The sequence below is a fragment of the Aquila chrysaetos genome, chromosome 11 (assembly GCF_900496995.4).
Source record: "Aquila chrysaetos chrysaetos chromosome 11, bAquChr1.4, whole genome shotgun sequence".
In the NCBI taxonomy this organism is placed as follows: Eukaryota; Metazoa; Chordata; class Aves; order Accipitriformes; family Accipitridae; genus Aquila; species Aquila chrysaetos.
The window spans coordinates 40,510,628-40,531,105 of NC_044014.1; the positions used below are offsets into that span (position 1 = coordinate 40,510,628).

General features: G+C 36.3%; 1 protein-coding gene across 6 annotated transcripts in view; it reads left to right on the forward strand.

The window, feature by feature from the left end:
- HERC4 (HECT and RLD domain containing E3 ubiquitin protein ligase 4) overlaps positions 1–20,478 on the forward strand; it is a 37,234-nt gene that overhangs the window by 15,165 nt on the left and 1,591 nt on the right. For 3 of the 6 annotated variants that reach the window (XM_030029713.2, XM_030029712.2, XM_041127153.1), the window contains exons 9-25: positions 925–1,085; positions 1,479–1,555; positions 3,658–3,782; positions 4,312–4,371; positions 4,888–4,999; positions 5,331–5,520; positions 6,606–6,778; positions 8,666–8,782; positions 11,369–11,392; positions 11,909–12,007; positions 13,886–14,053; positions 14,178–14,321; positions 15,248–15,414; positions 16,147–16,213; positions 16,426–16,508; positions 18,867–19,050; positions 19,633–19,735. In XM_030029713.2, coding sequence (XP_029885573.1) covers positions 925–1,085; positions 1,479–1,555; positions 3,658–3,782; positions 4,312–4,371; positions 4,888–4,999; positions 5,331–5,520; positions 6,606–6,778; positions 8,666–8,782; positions 11,369–11,392; positions 11,909–12,007; positions 13,886–14,053; positions 14,178–14,321; positions 15,248–15,414; positions 16,147–16,213; positions 16,426–16,508; positions 18,867–19,050; positions 19,633–19,735 — 2,054 coding nt within the window. The other 3 variants (XM_041127155.1, XM_041127154.1, XM_041127156.1) reach the window with 3 other exon arrangements.

A 20,478-nucleotide genomic window follows, 5' to 3' on the forward strand; every position in this document is an offset into this window, starting at 1 on the left:
GGTCTCTAACAAAAAATATTTAGAAACCTTACTGGGATTTTAAAAACATTCAATGGAAGAACTAATGGAAGTTATACTGTTTGAGAGGCTCTGACTTTCTAAACTGAAAGTGTGAATAATCAGTGTGAAATGTGAAGGTGTTGTTTATTGCTGTGGCTTTATCATTTCCTATTAAAGAACAAGTGTGTTAGGGATGTACATGAACATCACTGAGGATAAGTGTAAAATTTGGAAACAGCTTGTTTTGTGAAATACCCGTAATAGTGTATGGCACTTCAGTTCCTAATGGTTTTTTATTGTATATATTATAATAGCACCCAAGAAATTGGAAAAATTCCCAGCACACTTGAAAATGCTCTTGTCCAAAGAATTGTATTCTAAGGAGACAAAGTGAGGGAGGCAACATAATTTTTTAAGAGATGGGCAGACTTTGTTATTTGGGTTGAAGAATATGCTGTCGTTCTAGCAGTTTGGTTGACATCTAGTGGACCCATTCTGTTTTAATAGTCTGCATAAATTCAATACTGGTTCTTCCCAGGCTCATGGTAGGAGAGAGGGCATCTAGAGTTGAGAAGGATGGGAGGGGAAAGGAGATGCAGCCAATCTGGTAGAAATTTTGAATTTCTGAAGGTCTAGAGATATGCTCTAAAGGTCAAGAGATATGCTCTAAAGGTCAGACTGTGGCTAAGCAGGGTTTCAAAGCAGAACCTGGCATCTCCGTTCTGTGAACTTTTTCATGAAAACGGAATATTGCCTATTGGAGTATAAATGGACTATTGCCAGTGGCAGTCCATTGCCAATAGAGAAGTAGAGTGTTTGGTACTACAGGACCTTTAACATACTGTTTAACACAATTCTTAAGCTGGCCTGCACAAAGCATGTTACAATGCTTAGGTTTTTGTTACTGAATTTTGTTTGCCCTAGGCAGCACACTACTGCGTTTGTTCCTTCATCTGGAAGAATTTATTCTTTTGGACTTGGAGGAAATGGGCAATTAGGTACAGGAACAACCAGTAATAGGAAAAGTCCCTTCACAGTAAAAGGAAACTGGCTTCCTTATAGTACTCAATGCCCGATAACCACAGGTAAGCAACATCTAGTATATTTACTTCTTGGATTCCTGTTCCTTTATAGTGTCTTACGAAACTTGAGATTTAAACTAAATATGGGCTATAATCACTTTCTTCCAAACAGCTCATTTTCACTGTGCTCTATTCCCTAAAGTCCCATTTCTGCTGTGGGAAATACATGCTTACTTGTGCTGTTGGGTTAGGTCCTTCGTTAGCACTAAAGCTAAAACTTAGAGCTGTTAACATTTAGCTCAGTTAAAGATAGTCTTAACTATTGTATTGCAAAGATCTGCTTCAGTGAGGTTATGTAATGAAGGAACCTTTTTCTAATTGAGTGTTGATTGCAGTGTCTTAATCATTTCTCAGATTCACATTTTCACAGTTGCCTGTTTTTTATTCCTATTGCAGAGAGTGAGGAGTGTTTCTGCGTAAAGAGAATTTTCTCTGGTGGGGACCAAAGTTTTGCACACTACTTTTATCCACAGGTAACAAATTAAATATACTTTAGTTCCAAAGTCTGTCAAAGTTAAATTTTAGTTTTTCTGATGGATTTTAAAAGATTTTCGTATTGAAGGTGCGTGACTACGTTGTAAAGTTCATTAGAACAGTGTGGAAGCACAAGACACTAAGTCAATTTAGTAATTGGAAGACCTGGATCCAGTTATTGAGTGTTAGCTGTCAGTAAGCAATTGAGGCTTTTTGGCATAAGCTTTTTTTCTGAGTGAGGGATGCATACGCTTCTTTTCCTTTCATAAAGGAAAAGGTGATTGAATATTTGAGCTCTTCACCCCTGCCCAGTCCTCCTCAGTAACTCCTGACTGCAGCTTTGCTGGCTTCTGCTCTGTAGCCATTTTAGCATACCACAACAATGAGGAAACAAATGGAGCTTTTTGCTAAAAATCATAGGTGGTGACATAGTTTGTTATGTGACAGAGTTTTATGCTAGTCTTAAAACTTAAGTTTTAAAAGGACAAGAATTGATCTGTTTTAATTCTAGTATGGAAAAACGTCTAGAAGCACTTCACAGTAAAAATGGCAGTGTGGGAGTATGATGGAAAGGAGATGCTATTAGAGGATGAGTTGGGAGGAAAAAACAAGATGAAGATATATGGGACTGTTTCCAATATAGCCCAGCAGATATTAAACCATAGGGATTAATGAAGCATCAAGAGCTGAGTATGTGGGGTGAAAACTAATTTGGACATGTAAGAAAACAGATTTTAGTGGGAACCATGTTTGTTCTCAAGAAAAAATGAGTACAGGTCAGGCTTGCAGCAACCCTTTGCTCCCACAGCCTGTTCTGGTTGTACAGAATCAATTTTTCTAGGTTTGGTTTTTTTTTTTTTTCTTAATTCTGATTGAGTTGTGGTAACTATTGCTGTATTTGAAAGAAGCTTGTTTAGCAGGTGTTGACTGGAAAAATTACTGATAATATAGCCTCAGAACCTCTCTATTAAAACTCCTTTCTTAAAAACTTTCTCGTGTGCAACTTTCATAATTACTGAAGTAGATTCTGACTGACTAATTGAGGTGAACTGGAGACTGTATGAATGCAGTTATTGTGGCTTGTTCTGTACAAAAAGTATTAGCAATAGATGAACTTAGATGCTACAAAAGTATCCCTTTTAGTACTCTTTAGTTTGGTAATTTGTATTGAATGAATTCTTTCAAAGTTATGCGAGTACTGTACTCCTGGGACTTGTGTGTCCTTGCCAGTTAAGGGGTCTCAGCCAAAATCTGTTTGTTTTCTCAAGTTAGTTTTTGGGCAGCTCAGTTCCCTGAGTTGTTTCACTGTGGATTTAAATGACACTTCGGCTGGACACAAGGGAAACGGCAAGAGGGTTTCTCATCCTGATCCTGTAGGATGGGATCAGAAGTACTGATTTTTGGCAACAGCTAGTCATCATTATACTGAGTCAGCTATGTTGTCAGACTGCACCCTCAGGAGAAATATGTTTCCTTTTTCTAGTTTAACCTTATTTTTGGTGCTATTTGCCATCTCTTTTTGAACCAATGCTCCTACTCAAAATGATGGTCTTCCTTCTGCTCCTCTTTACTATTAGAAATCTTACTGGAATTCATTTGGCATAAGCAGCACATCAAAATGCAGCTCAGCTGATGATGCAGTAAATGTTCAGGGAAACATGATTCATTCCCAGGAATCTGATGGAAGCGGGGTGGGAGAGCAGCTGTCCAAAAAATTGAATAGCTCCTTTTCTGTATGCTCACAGCTTGGCAGTAAGCTAAATGGCTCATAGTTACTAGGGAGCAGAGATGCTTGCTACTCTTATGTCAAGCTTGTTTGGTGTTCATCCTACAAAAAAGTACTGTATGTTTAGGGAGTTTACCATTAAGTAAGCTGTGGTGCGAGTTAACACACTGAATGTTTTTAGTGTATGCTCTGCTTTCGTAGTGAATGCAGAACTGCTAGAATACAGTAAATTTATCCTTGGACTTATTTCACAGTAATAGTCTGGGTAGGCAAATTGTTAGTCAATGAAGAGATAAAGAGCTCAACCACAGGACTGTGATTTTTCTAGAAATTAATTTTATGTGCCTGATTCTTTACGCTTTCTTTAAACTTTAGAACATGGTGCCACCAGATGATTTCAGGTATCCTGACTTTTTGAAGCAGATCTGGACTGTGAATGAAACGTTTATTCAAAGATTGCTGACTTTCCCATCTGGAAGACTTCCTGTAGAGATAGCTAAGTAAGTGATGTTGAGGAAAGAAGTTGTCTTTCATAATCTTACTTACGAATTGGGCATTAGTGGGGTTTTGTACATACCTAGCAAAGCTTTTTTTAATTACTGATTTTGTTACGTGCAGAGCTGTTGCTGTGCTTTCATTGTCATGCTTGTCAAGTAGTTTAGATCCTTTAGTCTGTGTCATCTCTGTGACAGATGACTGTACAAGACTAAATTAAGTATCTAGTTGCACATTGAAAAATAACAGTACATGTAAAGGAATATGAGAACAACTCAAAGATTATTGCTTCTACTTTAATAAAGGAGGATGCAAAGAAATGAAAAATAAATTGCAAGACTTGCTTTCATTTGAGCTGTCTCAAGCATTGAGTCTTGAATGGAGGTTTTATCTAGTGTTGTTTAATCATATTAGAGTTCCATCCTTTGTACAATGTAATTTATTAGGGATTAAATGTAGGTATTTTTATTGCTAATGCTAATTTGTTAAAAGAAAACAAAATAAATTTAACTTATTTCATGTCAACAATTTCAGTGAAATTGATGGAACATTCTCCTCAGCTGGGTGCCTGAATGGGAGCTTTTTGGCTTTGAGGTAAGTGGTCAGGCTTTTAAACAAGTATTCCTCTGAACAGAATTAGTGGTGGCTACCTTCCTCGTGTCTCTTTTTACAACTGTAACACCTTTCCAGTATTTCCTTATCTTACTGTTACTCTGATACCCACAGTTTAAACTTCTAGCTCCTTTACTGCCATATGGTTTGTCAGCTGGCCCAAATGCAGTGTGTCTCCTGCCAGTTTTTGGAAGCGTGTGCTGCCTGGCTGCTACCGCGTCAGCCAGAAAAACTCATTACTTCTCAGCCATAGGTTGTATATAATTCAAGGGGAATATATTGCACAGGCTGGTTTAGATCCTAGTGTTTTTACCTGATTGTCTTGCAGTTAGAGAAGATTTTTTTTTTTTTTTTTTGTTGCTTCAAAGGTCATGTAAGAAATGGAAGTCTGATACTGTGATCTCTCATGTTTTAATTCCTTAGTTAGTAGGGCTAAAAATTCAAGGTGAGTTGCTGAGAATACAGGATTCAGTCTTAGTATTTTTTTTATTTCTGCAGCAATGATGATCATTACAAAACCAGCACTAGATTCTCAGGGGTTGATATGAATGCTGCTAGACTACTATTTCACAAACTTATACAGCCTGACCACACTCATATATCACAACAGGTTTGTGCTGCATATTTTCCTTATGTTTGGGATTATCTTTCTGTTTTACACCTATCCAGAAATACTATTGTTATGCTTGCTCTGACCCTTCATTAACTTTCTTTACTCGATAATATATCAACTGCAAATACATAAAACTATATAGTGTTGTGACAATTAGGTAACACATCAGCATATTGTATTTTAATATTTAATATACTGTCTTTTTTCTAAATGTATAATAGTATAATTTAAACTCTTGATTGTCTTCTAAATTATTTTTTATCTAGGTGGGCATTTGTTTAAATTCACAATTGCATTAGAATAAACAGAATTTTATGATGTGCTGTAGGTGGCAGCTAGTTTGGAAAAGAACCTTATTCCCAAATTGACCAGCTCCTTACCAGATGTTGAAGCTTTGAGGCTCTATCTCACTCTACCAGAATGCCCACTGATGAGTGATGCAAACAATTTCACAACGTTAGCTATTCCTTTTGGAACAGCTATTCTGAACCTAGAAAAAGCTCCTCTGAAAGTTCTTGGTAAGAAACTGAATTATTTACTGTTAAAACTAAGGATCTCCAGATGAAAATGTATAGAAAAATCCATCAGTGAAGACATGGTCTCAGCAACACCTGCTGTGTATTTACAGTTCTGTAGAATTCCCCAGTGAGAAAATTAAGGGTTAACATTGCTTGATGGGTAGGAAAACACCTATTCTGTTGCTTCTGGGTGCATTAAATGGCTGTCCATATGAATTCGTCTGGTATTGTAATTTTTGGACCGATTCCATTTGGAAGGAATTAAACTGTGTAGTTCAGTGTATTTGGTACGTGTTGTCACACTTTAAAGTGAAAATTACGTGGTCAGACAGCTAACAAGCTCTAACCAATTTCCAGAAGTGTTGCAGAGCAGATGCTAAATTGTCTTTGAGTACAGCACCTGTTTTGTTGCTTCTGAGCAGTTCGTGTTTTCTCACTGATCCTGAGATGTGGTCTTCAAATATGCAGCTGAGAATAGCTCTATTAACTGTACTTCCTTACACCTTCTTATTGTGACTCCTGTCACCTGAAATACAGCTTAAAGAATTGAGGTTTCAGAATATTTCCTTTTTAATTGGTATCTTTTTGAGAGGGTGGTTTCTTCTTCCTCAATTATTTTTTGCCTTGTAACCCATCTCTTGTGTTTTTCAGTAGTTTTTGGTGAGAGTAAAGAGCTTGTCTGCTGTAAAGAAAAGCGAACTGATAATTTCTTTGAACTGTAGATCCTTTTCCATCAATTTCCGTTGCTCTCAGGACTGTTAGCTTAAGTCAAGATTTCAGGGTTTGAGCCATCTGTTTTTATGTCAAATGTTACTTCGTGATACTGTCATGTACTCTGGATGAACCCACTTAAAGAGTTGGTGTGTAACGATAGAGCGTTTGATGAGAGGTTTCATTATTTATACAAGAGCAATTTGCTGTTTAAAAGTCTGCACCACTCTTGCTGTGTTAAACTTTTTTTTTGAGGGTCTTTGGTAACTGACAAGTATGTTTTCTAGAAAAACATGGTTTTTAGTTGAAAGGATAGCATAACATAATGTTGTAGTGGCAAGTATTCAGTTTATGTGTTCACCATTTGTTGACAGAAAACTGGTGGTCTGTACTTGAACCTCCGTTGTTCCTCAAGATAGTGGAACTCTACAAGGATGTCGTAGTCCATCTTTTGAAGTTGTGCAAGATTGGCATTCCAGCTTCTGAAAGAAGAATACTTACCAATTTTCTACACACGGCTTTCAGAGTTCTGGAAATATTGCATAGAGTATGTTTACATAATTTTAACCAATTATTTATCTGTTTTTGTCAGCATCTGTGTGCTGTGTAGTTGTTAAAAGAAGTTAAGTTACTAAAGAGTTTAAATACATAGACTTGCATCTACAGAATTATCTGTAGTTTTTCCATCTGGACCTATGAACCATTGGAATTCTGGATTCCAATCTGACACGGTGATGGAATTACCTGTTTTCTTGGGAGCACAGACTGACCCAATCAATTGCATCTGTGAGGGTATGTTGGAAAGAGCTGCCTCTTCAGCTTGAAATGATAGCAAGTAAGATCACAAATGGAAGCTAAGAGCAAGCTGTATTTTGAACAAGAAAGATCTGCAGAGTTTTACCAAGACAAACATTTATTTTCTGATTTGTTTATTCCGTTTGTTAGTATTGTAACTTAATTCATGAAAACTAATGAATTTATGAACTTTGAACAAAACCAGCCTAAGGCATTTGGAATAACCAGACTGTTGCTGCTGAGGTTTCCCCTCCCACCCCCTGTTTTTTCCCTCTGTAGTTTATTCTGGTCCTATGGCATTTTGTCCTTATATGCTAAAAGAGCATTTTAGGCATTCCTTAAGGTGCTGTGTTTGTACAATTTAGCAAAATGGGCACAGGTGTCTGAATTGGACCTTTGTGTGCTATGCGTAACAGCCCTCCTCCCCAGGCTGTCAGAAAGAATGGAAAAGCTTTCTGCTTTGGAAGTTGGAATGTGTATGTTATGGTTTGCTCAGCTTTTCTTCTTTATGGAGACCATCAAATTAAGGCTGACAGTAAGACTGTTTAGTAACTATCTGGTGTTAGAAGTGCAAGATGTCCATTACAGATTCCCGTATGGAAGTCTGTGTGGTGTATAATAAATGATTATTTTGCTGCCTTTAGAATTTCTGTCACTGCTCAGGCTTGCAGTAGCTGCAAATCTTAACAGCTTAAGTTGATCTTAAAATCTTAAAGCCTCATGGGTAATTGTGGAATTGTAATGTGGCTCTCCTAAGTTCTTTTTTTTTTTTTTTTTTTTTTTTTTTGAAACCCCACTTTGACTAATATGTAGCTACGTTGTAGCAATAGTTAAATTTGTACCTACCCTGCTGTCCGACTATTTATATTGGTATAGTCTTAATAATTAGCTGGTGTGGTCTAATGTAAGAGGAAAAAATGGGGCGACATTATCTGGGGTATTACATGGATTTACTATCTGGTGGTTTGGGGGCTGGTGGGGGAGATGTTTGAGAAAAGTAGGCTTAGATTATCTGGTTATAAGGACAGAATTAGGGTTTCTGCTGTTTCGGCAGTTAATGGTGCTTAACAGTCCTTGGGAAAAGAAGTGCCTATTAGGAAAGTGTGGATGCTTCTGGATTAAAATTATACTGTAAAGACAAACCTTTATATAAGTTACTTTTCCATGTCTCTGTCTTCTTCTAAGCTTAATGTTTTTAAATAGTAACTGTTCCTCTGGTCATGGGTAATAGAGATAGTATTCATACTGTAGTTAAGAATAGAGTTCTTGAATCACAGTTCTTAAACTTCTGCAAATACAGGACCAAGTATTTGTTCCATTGTATACATGAATATGTATGTTCATCACTGTTCCTGTGCAATGTGTATGATGTTTCAAAGTGGCAGCACTGTATTGTGCGATGCTGTATGCTCAGTTAATCTTATTTTGCTTTGCATCTTTGATGGGATTCTGAATAATCCATGTGTCCATGTCTTTAACATTGTATTTTGCATTCTTGTAGGCATTCTTGTTTTTCTAGAATTTTTTTAGTAGCTGGGTATCTGTGGCTGACGTATCAAATGCTTGAAAAACATGGAAAATGTCCTTTTGAAAACTGTTATAAAAAGTGCTAATAAAAAAATAAATTGCACTTCTTTAGGTAAATGAAAGAGGACAAGTTATACAGTATGACAGATTTTACATTCATGAGATACAAGACTTGATAGATATCAGAAATGACTATGTCAACTGGGTCCAGCAGCAGGTATTTGGAATGGTAAGTTGTGTTGGGGTTTTTTTGGCTTTTTTTGTTTGGTGGTGTTTTGTTTTGGTTTTGTCCCTTTAGAAGCCTGTAGATTCTCTAAATATGGGCACTTTCTTTTCTTAAAAATATCTTCACAGATCACTGTTGCTGAACAGACTCATCTTATGTCAGGTACTAGCTAAGGAAGAATTGTTAAATAGGTGCTTCTTGTAGGATATCATTCTTAGGACTGACACCGTTCAACATTTTAATCCATCAATTAAAAAGTGATTTGGAATGCTGTCATTTGAGACTTGGCCATGTCAAAAAAGTTAGCAAAGTGAAAACATCCAGAATAACGTGAATTGCTATATAAGATAAGTGCAGTCAATGAGAAAGCTGAAACTGTCTTGGAAAACTAAGTCTAGAAGCATAATAGGGAGTTACAGGGGACGGACAACTAACATAGTTTTCTACTTTGAGTATAGCAACAAGAACCGAGATAATTAATTCCTGGATCTGTAAACAGAAGAGTGGTAAGTGGGAGTAAATTAATGACTGTGCAGAGAACTAGTGACTTGGATAGGATTTTGCCACACAGTTCTTTGACTTACTCTTTGAAAGAATATCGAGTAAATTGATATGCTTTCTCCAGCCACCTAAATTTAATTTTTTTGCAGCGGTACCTGGAAGGTCCTGAATATGGGAGACCTACTTTTTCTGTGTTTTGTGAATACAAAGCAAGTGATGCTGTCTACCAAAGAAATAAAATTGCAATGTAAAATAAAAACAGCAGGGAGATGGGGGAGCGTAAAGAAATAACGAGTCAGTATTGACAGTCATGACAGACATTTGTTTCAGCCAAGCCTGTTTGAAAAAAATAACTGGTGTGTGATGTAGGCTGGTGTTGGTTGGTAAGAGGGGTGGTATACTAAATGAGATGTAGAAGCTAGGGATAAGCATTGCAGGGCCTTGGAATTAGAGACAGGCTGTTTATTTGGAACAGAGCAAGGGTATGCCGGTGAAGGGTACAGAAGTGGTGGAATTTAAAAGATGATGACCTTTGCAACTATGCCTTAAATGGATGTAAACAAACCCAAATTGCATGTGTCATGATCAGAGAAGAAAATACTGAATGTGGGAAAATGAGAGCTAGAAAATTGCTTGGTAATGAAAGTCTTAAGCTCCATTTGTTAGTTAAATTAGAAGATTGAGCAGTAGCTTGATGTTACTGAGAAAATACTGGATACTGAATTTCCCTTTAATCATCATTTTGTCATGCATTTGTGCAGTTTCAAGTTCAGCAGAAAAAGTAACTTTGATTTATTATAGGACTGAAAGAAATTCCATGGCCTTAGTCAGATCTCTCTCATAAATGGTTTTGATGGCCTTTTCCTACCTTCATATCCACTAGTTTCCTGTGTTGAATCAGCAATAATGAATTAAAATTTCTTTTGCTAGTGTAATTTTTATTGTCATAACTTGAGGTGAAACTGTTTGCTCAGTTCCTTAATTAAAACATGGAGGGGAAAATATGGAAGAAAAGAGAATCTCAGAGGTATGCAGAGTATTCTCAGAGAGAAACTTGGAAGAAAAACTTCTGTTCTTTCAACAACAGAAAAACAAGTGGGGAAAAACTGAAGGTACTAAATAACAAACTATTGATTCGAAGAGCTGTTCCTGAGATACGGCTTAAAGGATTTGAGAAAAACCATTTGAATTAGGGATAAATAATGGTAGATACAGTAGGAGTACAAAATTGTATAAATCTACGTATGATGAATGGGATAGTCAAATCTGATGTTTCCTGTAGGAATTAGGGATACAGATAGAAAGCAAAGTATTCTGGCCATTGCTTTCTGTGAGCCATGGATATCTATATATTTGACTCCTGAGTTTCATATATATATATAGTCAAATTTTAAATTTATTAGTTGGTTATTACCTTCTTATTCTTTTTCTGTTTTCTGCCTGCTGGCAGGCTGTTTGTGGAAACAAACTTAGCTTTCAGCGGAGGATAAGGAAGGGTACCATAGCACCAGATGGATAACATAGATTCTTAGCAAAGTTGATTTAGCTTGTTGTAGAAGTCTCCACACAGTCCCAGCCATATGTATTGGTCTGTCTCAAATTTCAGGAGTCAGTTGCTTTTCTCATATCATATCTTATCATAGACCCAAATGATTCTTGAGACTTTATGATAAAGCAGTGGGGTTCTTCTGTATTTTTAAATTTTTACTCATTAGAAATGTTTTGCATTTAACTTGACATGCTACAGTCATCTGAGAATGAAAATACATAGGTAAAAGCAAATGTCATATTTATTAGTGTATGGAAGTAAACATTTAAAATGTTCAAATTTTTACATCCAAGAAAACATGATACTTTAATGGTCCTTTTTTTAAGGACTGATATATAGGGTGTTGAAAGGCATGGTTGTATTTGGTAGGTTAATTAGAGGGTTTATGGTTGATATTGATTTCCTGGTAAACGTTCTCTTGGGGGGGGAAGCTGTAGATAAATATTTTTAATTCTACATCAGAGATGAATAATTAATGCAGACACTAATGCTGCTTTTTCATCTTAATTATTGCTGCCTTTGTGCAAATGCTGTCATAGGATGTCAACCATGGATTAACTGAGGTAAGATTGGTTGCAGTCTGATTTCTTTTGCAGAATGTAAGGAAATCAGAAATATGAATGTCAAGGATTGTCTGATGTGTTCTATTGGGAGTAAAACTTTAATTTAGCATGGCTGTAATCTGAAAAGGTTTTTGTGGGGCAAAAATATGTAATTTTTTGTATTGCAAATTCAGAGCAGCATTTGAAATCAAGGACTACTTTGATATCCACTAGCCATAATAAAAGTTCTGAAATTAAAATGTACTGAGTGGGAGTGTTGTTTGTGTGTGTGTTGGTTTTGGGGATTTTTTTTGTGGTTTTTGGTTGGTTGGTTTGGGTTTTTTGCTGAAGTACTAAACAGTTCAAAATCTAGTGAATTTTCCTAAGATGCTTTGGTCCTGCATTGATAATGAGTAAAGATTTCTTTCTCTTTCCAGTAAAATAGATGTAGTAAATGAGTACTATTGCAATGGCTTCTTTAACCATGATTGTGGTTTTTAAATAAGCAGAGATATGACATGGTTCTTTTCATTCTAGTTAACAGATATTCCTGTTACAATTTGCACATACCCATTTGTATTTGATGCCCAGGCAAAGACAACTCTCCTACAAACAGATGCAGTCATACAGATGCAGGTAAGTCTCAGTTTTTAATGTTATGATTTCTTGGGGTTTTGTTGTTGTTGTTGTTTTGGGTTTTTTGTTTGTTTGTTTGTTTTTTAGTTGGAGGTCTTGGGGTGTTGGTGGTGCTGCTGGTTTTTTGTGGCTTTTTTGTTTGTTTTTTTAAAGTGTGTAATCTCTTCTCCATAAGAATGAGGGATCTAGTTTTATTCTCAGCGTATGTGCATAATAAAGCTAGTGGTTTTCTGGGTTTGGGATCTCATTGAAATTAGGTTGTTTGATAATTGCATAAATTTCTAAGAAACTTCTTTTCCTTTTGTTAATGAGATGGCTTTTTTGAGGTGTTAACCCATAGTACAGGTATAAAAAAAAAAAACCAAAACAAAACCCCCAACAAAAAAATCCACCCCAAAACAAAACAAAAAACCAACCACCACCCCCAACCAAAAAACAACCCTACCTCTCATATGAGCAGACTTTAAATGATTTATGTGTAGAGCCTGGAGCTGGAAGTCAATCTATTTTGTTGGAGGCAGCAGCCAGTTATACTTTTAATTTCTTACCTTGATGGGACTTAAGAGCTACTGCTGTTCTTAGGATTGGTAGTGTCAGAAAGGCAACCTGTTGGCACCACGTGAATATCTAGTGCACACCTACTTTCTCATTTCATGTGTCATACCACCTTCAAAATGCTGCTAAACTCTGAAGTCTGATCGGTGTCTGCAAGGCAGTAGAAAAGAAGCTTATCTTGAAAATCTAGCATCTACGTGGGATAGTGGGAGTAGGTTTCCTGATCTTGCAGTTTGCAGTAGTTTTTGGCTCTTTTCCTGTTAAATGCAAGTATATGTTACTCCTAATTTGTTCACTTCAGTTTTAACTAGAGACTTCCCTAGAAATTAGACCCGTGATAGGAACAATTCTATATCTTGACCCATATCTCTTGTCTAGAGATAGATACACTAGACAACCCTAAAGTAACTGAGAGGATCTTATGTGTTTTCATGATTCTCTAGGTAGAACTGAAACCAGTGTGATGCAGTGAGCTATACTTTTGTTCAATGTTTGAAATTTTTTGTTATACATGTAATCTGTACCTGTTCAGCTGCTGTAAGGGTATAAATCATATTCTTAAAAAAGGAAAGGAAGAATGCAGTAAGGGCACCAGCCCCACCCCATGTTTGTGATGTTTAGCATCTGAAATTAAATGGAAGAGATAAGTCATGTTCAAGTAATGGGCTTATGTAGAAAAATACTAGTTGCTTTTGTAGTTCATAATAAACATAGTTTCTTATGTCTTTAAAAACATATATATGCAGTCAAGATGAGCATTTGATGAATTCAGGGAAATGTTCATATTGAATGTTTCTATTAGCAATATTAAATAGTATTCAAACACACAAACTTTCAAGAGTTCTGTGCCATATTCAGAACATTTGCAACAGTATTTTGTTTTTGAACAGTTGTAATACAAAAAATTGTAATACAAATGAAATAGATGAACAAATTTCTTTTTATTCTGTGAATTAGTTTTTAATGGATGTTTTCACGTGAGATTTACATTAAACAGCTTACTCTTCATTAGATGAAGTGCAGTGGTTTTTTGCTTCCTTTTGTTATCCAAAGTATTTTAACTGGAATGTCAAAAACTGTATTCTAAGACTTCCCTGAATGCTAGCATTGATGAGGCTAGTGGGTAAAGGAAAAATATTTCCTGAGATTAAAAATTTCCTGACATAAAAGGAATATGAAGAAAACTTGGGCAAATTCAGTAGCTCTCGTAACAGTTATTCCCATTCATGTCCTCTGCACTTTTTAAGACAAGACTGGTGGACATTTAATATTGACAGAAATCTTATGTTACCCACTGACACTTTCACTTTGTTTTTTTTGCAGATGGCTGTTGATCAGGCTCACAGGCAGAATTTGTCTTCTCTCTTTCTGCCAGTATTTGAATCTGTCAACCCATGCCTGATACTGATGGTACGGAGAGACAATATTGTAGGAGATGCTGTGGAAGTCCTAAGGAAAACAAAGAATGTAGACTACAAGAAGCCACTCAAGGTATTATCAGTACATGTTACTCAAAGTGTCTTTCGCTGATGTGAAGGTAGTTGAGAATATTTTTGGATAAATCTTGTTTCACAATCCGTTTTTAATTTACTGCTAACTGAATTGTGTGTTTCAGGTTATTTTTGTAGGGGAAGAAGCTGTTGATGCTGGAGGTGTTCGCAAAGAATTTTTTTTGCTCATCATGAGGGAGTTGCTAGATCCCAAATATGGAATGTTCAGGTATTATGAAGAGTCCAGGCTGATCTGGTTCTCTGATAAGGTAGGGTATGATCTATAGTCGTTAATTTTCTTTTAACTTACAGTATTTATATTAATAATGTATGAACGTAGTAGTTTGTGGTAGTTTTATTTCAAGAAGAGAAGCTGAAGTAAGTATTATCAAAAGATGTTTATTTCTGTCATTGTTAGATCAAAACTTTCCCCTTTGGTTTTCCCCATTCCTCACTTACTCCTTACCAGTTGTCCGCAACCCAGACAAGTTTAGTAGGAAGAAGTGCCAGCCAGAGCAAACTGATTCCAAGAGCAGAATCAGTAAATCAAGGTGGCAGAGAAAAATTCTTAAGTGGCATGGTGAACAGGTCTTTCTGTGTTTGGTCACATTTTTGGGTCCATTTTGTAGGTAGTCATCTAGTCATACTTTCTTGAAAGTTTTGATCACTGACTTTTTAGTCCTCTCTCAGAGAAAAACACTGACTAGGATGGCTATATCACAGATACCTGAATGTTAACATTTCCACGGTTGTGTTTTAAGCCTTGGCTATTAACTCCAAGGGAGTCAGTAGTGAGCTCCTCCTTCCTCCTCCCAAAAATATTTTTTTAAGAAATTGACATGTATTTAAGCACTGAATAGTGCAATTGTAAGTCACTGACGAAACCAGAATCTTAATGCAGTACTTCCAGCAGTATACAGCACTTGTAACACAAAATGTGTTGTATCTTTGTATCTCAGCTTTTTTTTTTTTTTTTTTTTTTTAAGTAGAAAGAGTTCTGTTTCCTTGGATTTCGGTCTCTCTCAGCTGGTTAAAACTTCATCCTGTTTTCCTCAGTACTTATGGATACATAATATTTAAAGAAAATACAAATGAAAATCACTCAGATTATACCGCACTGTAGACTTTTTCTGGACTCTGCAAGATTAAAATAACTACTTTATTTTAAACCATCTTGTCTGTTTTCTGTTCTTAGACCTTTGAAGACAGTGACTTGTTTCATTTGATTGGTGTTGTCTGTGGGCTAGCAATATATAATTTTACTATTGTAGACCTTCATTTCCCTTTGGCTTTGTACAAAAAGCTATTGAATAAGAAACCATCCCTGGATGACTTAAAAGAGTTGATGCCAGATGTTGGCAGGTAAGCAAGAAAGTAAAATGAGTGTTACTATGAATTCATTTTTAATTCAGTGTTTTCCTTTAAGAATGTAAAGAAAATGTGTTATTTTCACACTAACAGGATAAACAGCTTGGAGTAAGTTACAGCCATCATGTCATATGAGAAAGGTGTTTAACAATAGCATGTATCCTGCTTCTAAATACTTGGGCTTAGTATTTGTGTCTTCTGTTTTATTATCCTAAGTGTGAACATAGGCAGCTTATTTAGTCCATCAAGGAAATGTTTGTGCTTATTTCAGATACAAATACATGCTAAATACCTGCCTTTGAGTAGGGATTTGAATAGCACTAGCAGGTGGGAGGTTCAAACAAGGAGAAGTGGATGTTTGATTGCCTCAGTGTTGTGAATGCTAAAGTTTTCATAGAAGCGAGGGGAAATCAAGCAAGTTCGTGGAAGAGCCCATCAATGGTTATTAAGCACTTACCGCCTCTGGTTTGGGATTCCATTAGCTGAAGACTAGGATATGAATATTCTCTCTTCACACCTGGACATAATAACACTACAAGTAATAGCAAAATGATTGCTTGAGATTTCCCAACACTGCACAAGGTGCAAGTCAAAGAGCTAATAAATGAAATAACAGTAGAGAGATTTTATTCTTAAACTTGAATTATCAAAGCATAAAGAATACTTCAGGAAAATAAGCTCAGCTTTCTTTCCACTAGTACAAGTACTTTGTAACTTGTTTTGCAGGGGAATGCAACAGTTACTGGACTATCCAGAGGATGACATAGAAGAAACATTTTGTCTTAATTTTACTGTAAGTTTTATATAGTCTTTTGAAGTATTTATCAAGCTCATATCATCTACTATAATGGCCTCTGATGGAGCGTTTGAGCAAAAGCATCAGCTGCTGATTCCCATGAATTTTAGCATCTGTGTCTGCCATTCCCGTTACTGTTAGCTAAGTGGTGGGAAGAAGTACTCTACGCAGTAAATAAGATTTCTACTATTTTTGTTTGTTTTAAATAGATCACTGTGGAAAATTTTGGTACAACAGAAATTAAAGAGCTTGTTCCTAATGGTGCTGACATTCCTGTAGTCAAACAAAATAGGTGAGTTTTATGGGTTACAGGGTAGTTCAGTGTTGCTATCTGCCTTGGGAATATAACTGGCTTGCTGTAAGTATCCTTTGCCAAGCTTTTACACTAAAAGCTTGTGGAGGCAAAGCTACTTTGGTTGTTTTTCCAAGCTGTTCTCATGTGTATTGTTAAAATAGCTATTGTATTTAAGGATTTGCCAGCTGTGGAGAGGCTATCTAATTTTACTCAGAACCTGTAATACTACTTTTTCACTTTGAGCTTAGAAGTATTTTGAAGCTTTTTAGGGCCCATTTTGACTACATGGTCTTCATTTTATAAGATTAAAAATGTTGTGGTTCTGCAGGAAGTTATGTATAATTGGAATTCAGTGAGTAATGATGAAAACTTCAACCTACATGCCATTATGTGGCAACTGTTCATATATGAAATAATATTTCAGAGAAGTCTTGCCTTAACATCAGATACATTTATCTGTTTTATAATCTAGTGTTATTGTCAGAAGAGTGTGTGAGGGGTGGGGTTTTTTTTTCCCTTGGTCAAGGATTCTGTTACTTCTATTTATAAAAGCAGCCTCTCCCACCCTTTGTTCCCTTTCTGCTCCTGGAGGATAGGCAGAATGTATCTGGTGGTGCTTTTGTTCCTTTTTGCAGAATACTACCATTTTCCTATCTTTCTCTGTCCATTCCTCTCATGTATTCCTGTCTGTTCTTTAATATTCGTGAATTCTCTGTGCTTTTAGTTCTCCCAGAGTAAAGGGAGAATCAAATGGAAAGAGCATACTCTATGAGAACAGAATGCACCTAGGCTGCGCATGGTAGGAATGTGGGAGAAAATGTACCTCTAGGCATGTTCCTAGAGGGCAAATGTTTTCGGCAACTTTTTCTATAACTAGCTAGGCCTGTTGTAGAGGAAAGAATGATGACAGAAGATTCTGAGGGTGTCATAAACCCACACATAGCCATGTGCAGTAGCAGTACCCCCCACAATGGAGTGATTTTTGTCCTCCTGACTTACCCTACCATTAACAACTGCAATCACCACCTATACCTGTTGCACTTTTTTTTTTTTTTTTTTTTTTTTTAAAGCCTTGGCTCATAGCGAGGAGTTGTGATACTTTATCTTAAACATGATAACTTTGAAGTTCTCTGGTGGTGGTTTGGTGTTCTGTCACAAAGTGACAGTAAAATTGGAGTTGAATTATGAGAAAAGTTTCAAGGTGCCTGTGGAATGTAAGGTGCACTGTCATCACCCATTGTCTTGCAGCTGTGAAGAATTCCTGTTTCTCAAAATCCAAATATTCCATGATGCTTTAATTCAGTTTAAAAAATATTAATATAGAGTATAATAATGCTAATTAGTTTATTACTATGAATTTTCCCTGGAGCAGCCTTTCTTTCCACTCTTAGTATTACACAAGTTACCTACCTCTCTGCTGATTAGATAGTGTGCATTAAATGGATATCACATTGAGTGCTGGAAGAGGAGGAGCATGATTCACCACTTTGCTCATCTCCAGTATTCTCAGTTCAACAACTTTAATAAATCCTCAAAATATGTTTAGATGATTCTTTAAATTATTGGTGATGTTGTTTGAATACTGTGGATGTAGTTCAAATACTGTGGGTTTCCACAGAGAATGTATGTTGGTAGGATAACTAATCTATAACTAAAGTCATTGTGCCAGTGTAGAAACTAACAGTGTTAACTAGGATTTATTAAAATGGTAATTAAAAAATCATAATCATAAATACTGTATCGCATCAAGGAATTTTAGTTCTCCCCCTAAATGCTGCAGAAGAAGATGTTTCCAACAAGGTATGAGAGCTCCTCGTAACAAAACACAGATAAGAGGCCGTCTGTTTTTCGGTATCATAGCTCCTTTGCACTGATCTTTCTACTGTATGGGACTCAAATGCCCGTTTGAAGTTGATTTGCGTTTTTAGTGCAAATATGGTAATCTTTTTAATTAAAGACATACAACAGCCAGTTTGACTAGTCCATTTCAGGACACTGCATGTAATTCAAGCCTTTAAGCTTGTTGCCATTCAGTCCAATTCACTGCAATGCATACAAAAGAAATGTTTATAGTGCCTGAAAGAAATAATGCTAAATGTTATTGTTTTTCTTTTGCACCTTACAGACTCTGTCTTGGGGGGGCGTGTGGTGGGGAAATACATTTATGTGCCTTTTTCATTGAGGTTATCTTCACTATGGTTGTAATGTGAAACAGAGAATATAATATATTAGGAACCTTTTTGCTTAACTTTCTATGCTGTGTTCTATATAGAAATGGCTACTGTTTTATTGGTAGAAGGGTGACACGTTTGGGTTTTTTTCCCTCAACATAATTCTCTTTTCTTCTTTGTACAGGCAAGATTTTGTAGATGCATATGTGGATTACATCTTCAGTAAATCTGTGGCTTCCTTATTCAGTGCATTCCATGCAGGCTTCCACAAAGTATGTGGAGGTAAAGTTCTTCAACTCTTCCAGCCTAGCGAGTTGCAGGCAATGGTGATTGGGAACACAAATTATGACTGGAAAGAATTGGAGAAGGTAAGAACCATAGGTAGCTATTTGTTTCATATATTTTTAATTTCAAGATGCAAAAACAAACTCTTGAAGTGTCCTTTTGAGCTCTGTTTTCATTAATGTGACCTCCAGCCTTGATTGGCTTGACTGCATGAGTGAGGAACTTTTTCTAAATAATATTTTAGTGTCTTCACTCACTGACATTTTACCTTCCTGCTTAAAGTTTTTCCATCTAATTTCTGAAGGAAATCGGAAGAGAGGGGAACAAAAATCCACAGAACCAAAAGGCAGGTGTATACGATGTATTAAGTTAGAAGGGGGAAAGTGAAGAAAATGCACGCAGTTAATAAAAGTAAATATTCTTGATTGCCAAAACTGACTGTGAGGCTTTGTCACTGCTTTATTAGGATTGAAAATGCTTTGGAGTACATGCATCTGTCCATATAGGTGAAGTCATACTGAACAGCTGAAGAAAATTGACCAAGGAAAACAGTAATATATCACTTGCAGTATCCCTTTACACAAACTGCATTCATTCTGCTTTAATGTCAGATTATCCTGCTAGCTCTATGTGCGAACAATAACCTACTTTCCTGCTCATTTTAGAATACAGAATACAAGGGAGAATACTGGGCAGACCATCCTACAATTAAAATATTCTGGGAGGTTTTTCATGAGTTGTCTTTGGAGAAGAAAAAACAGTTTTTGTGTAAGTATTTGAAAGTACTTCACAGAAGTTGTTAACTGAACAGGATCACTCTGATTTCAGGCTCTTGCTATAAGAGAGCAGACGTTAAGTATTTGTCTATAATGATGTGATTACGTTTATTTGGAAGAAAAAAATCATAGTAGAAGAAATTGATTATGAGCTTGTCTCTGATTTTGCTGGGGTTGTCTTGAGTAGTTCTGGGTGGTGGGCAGTTACAAGATCATAGTAGACCAGAGCAGCATTAAAAAAATAAAACACACCACCCCACCCCTGCAAAGCCCCCAAACCAAAACCAAAAACCCCAAACCCAAAAAGACCCAACAACCTAAACTGCTAGTGTCATTTATCTGATGGCTAGAAATTTTTTTCTGTGTTTTGACATAAGGTTCACATCCTCCAGTTTTTTCACTGCACATAGATGGAATTTTGGAGTTATAGCTGATTGTAAATACGTCAAGGTACTGATATGAGTGGAAATGTACAGGGGAAAAATAAAGTTATCGAAGCTACCTGTGAATGAGCTTTTGTTGAGAATAGATCATAGATTAATTTCCAATTCAGATAAATTTCTTATTGAACGAACTAATTCTGTGTATTTACAAGATGCTTGCAAAGGCTTAGTAAAGGTATAGCTAATAGATTTTTAAATAACGAATTTTGATGCATGAAGAACTTCCTATTCTCTCTCTCTGGGCCCCCCCCCCCCCCCCCCCCCCCAAAGTGAAACGTTTTCCTTTATATAT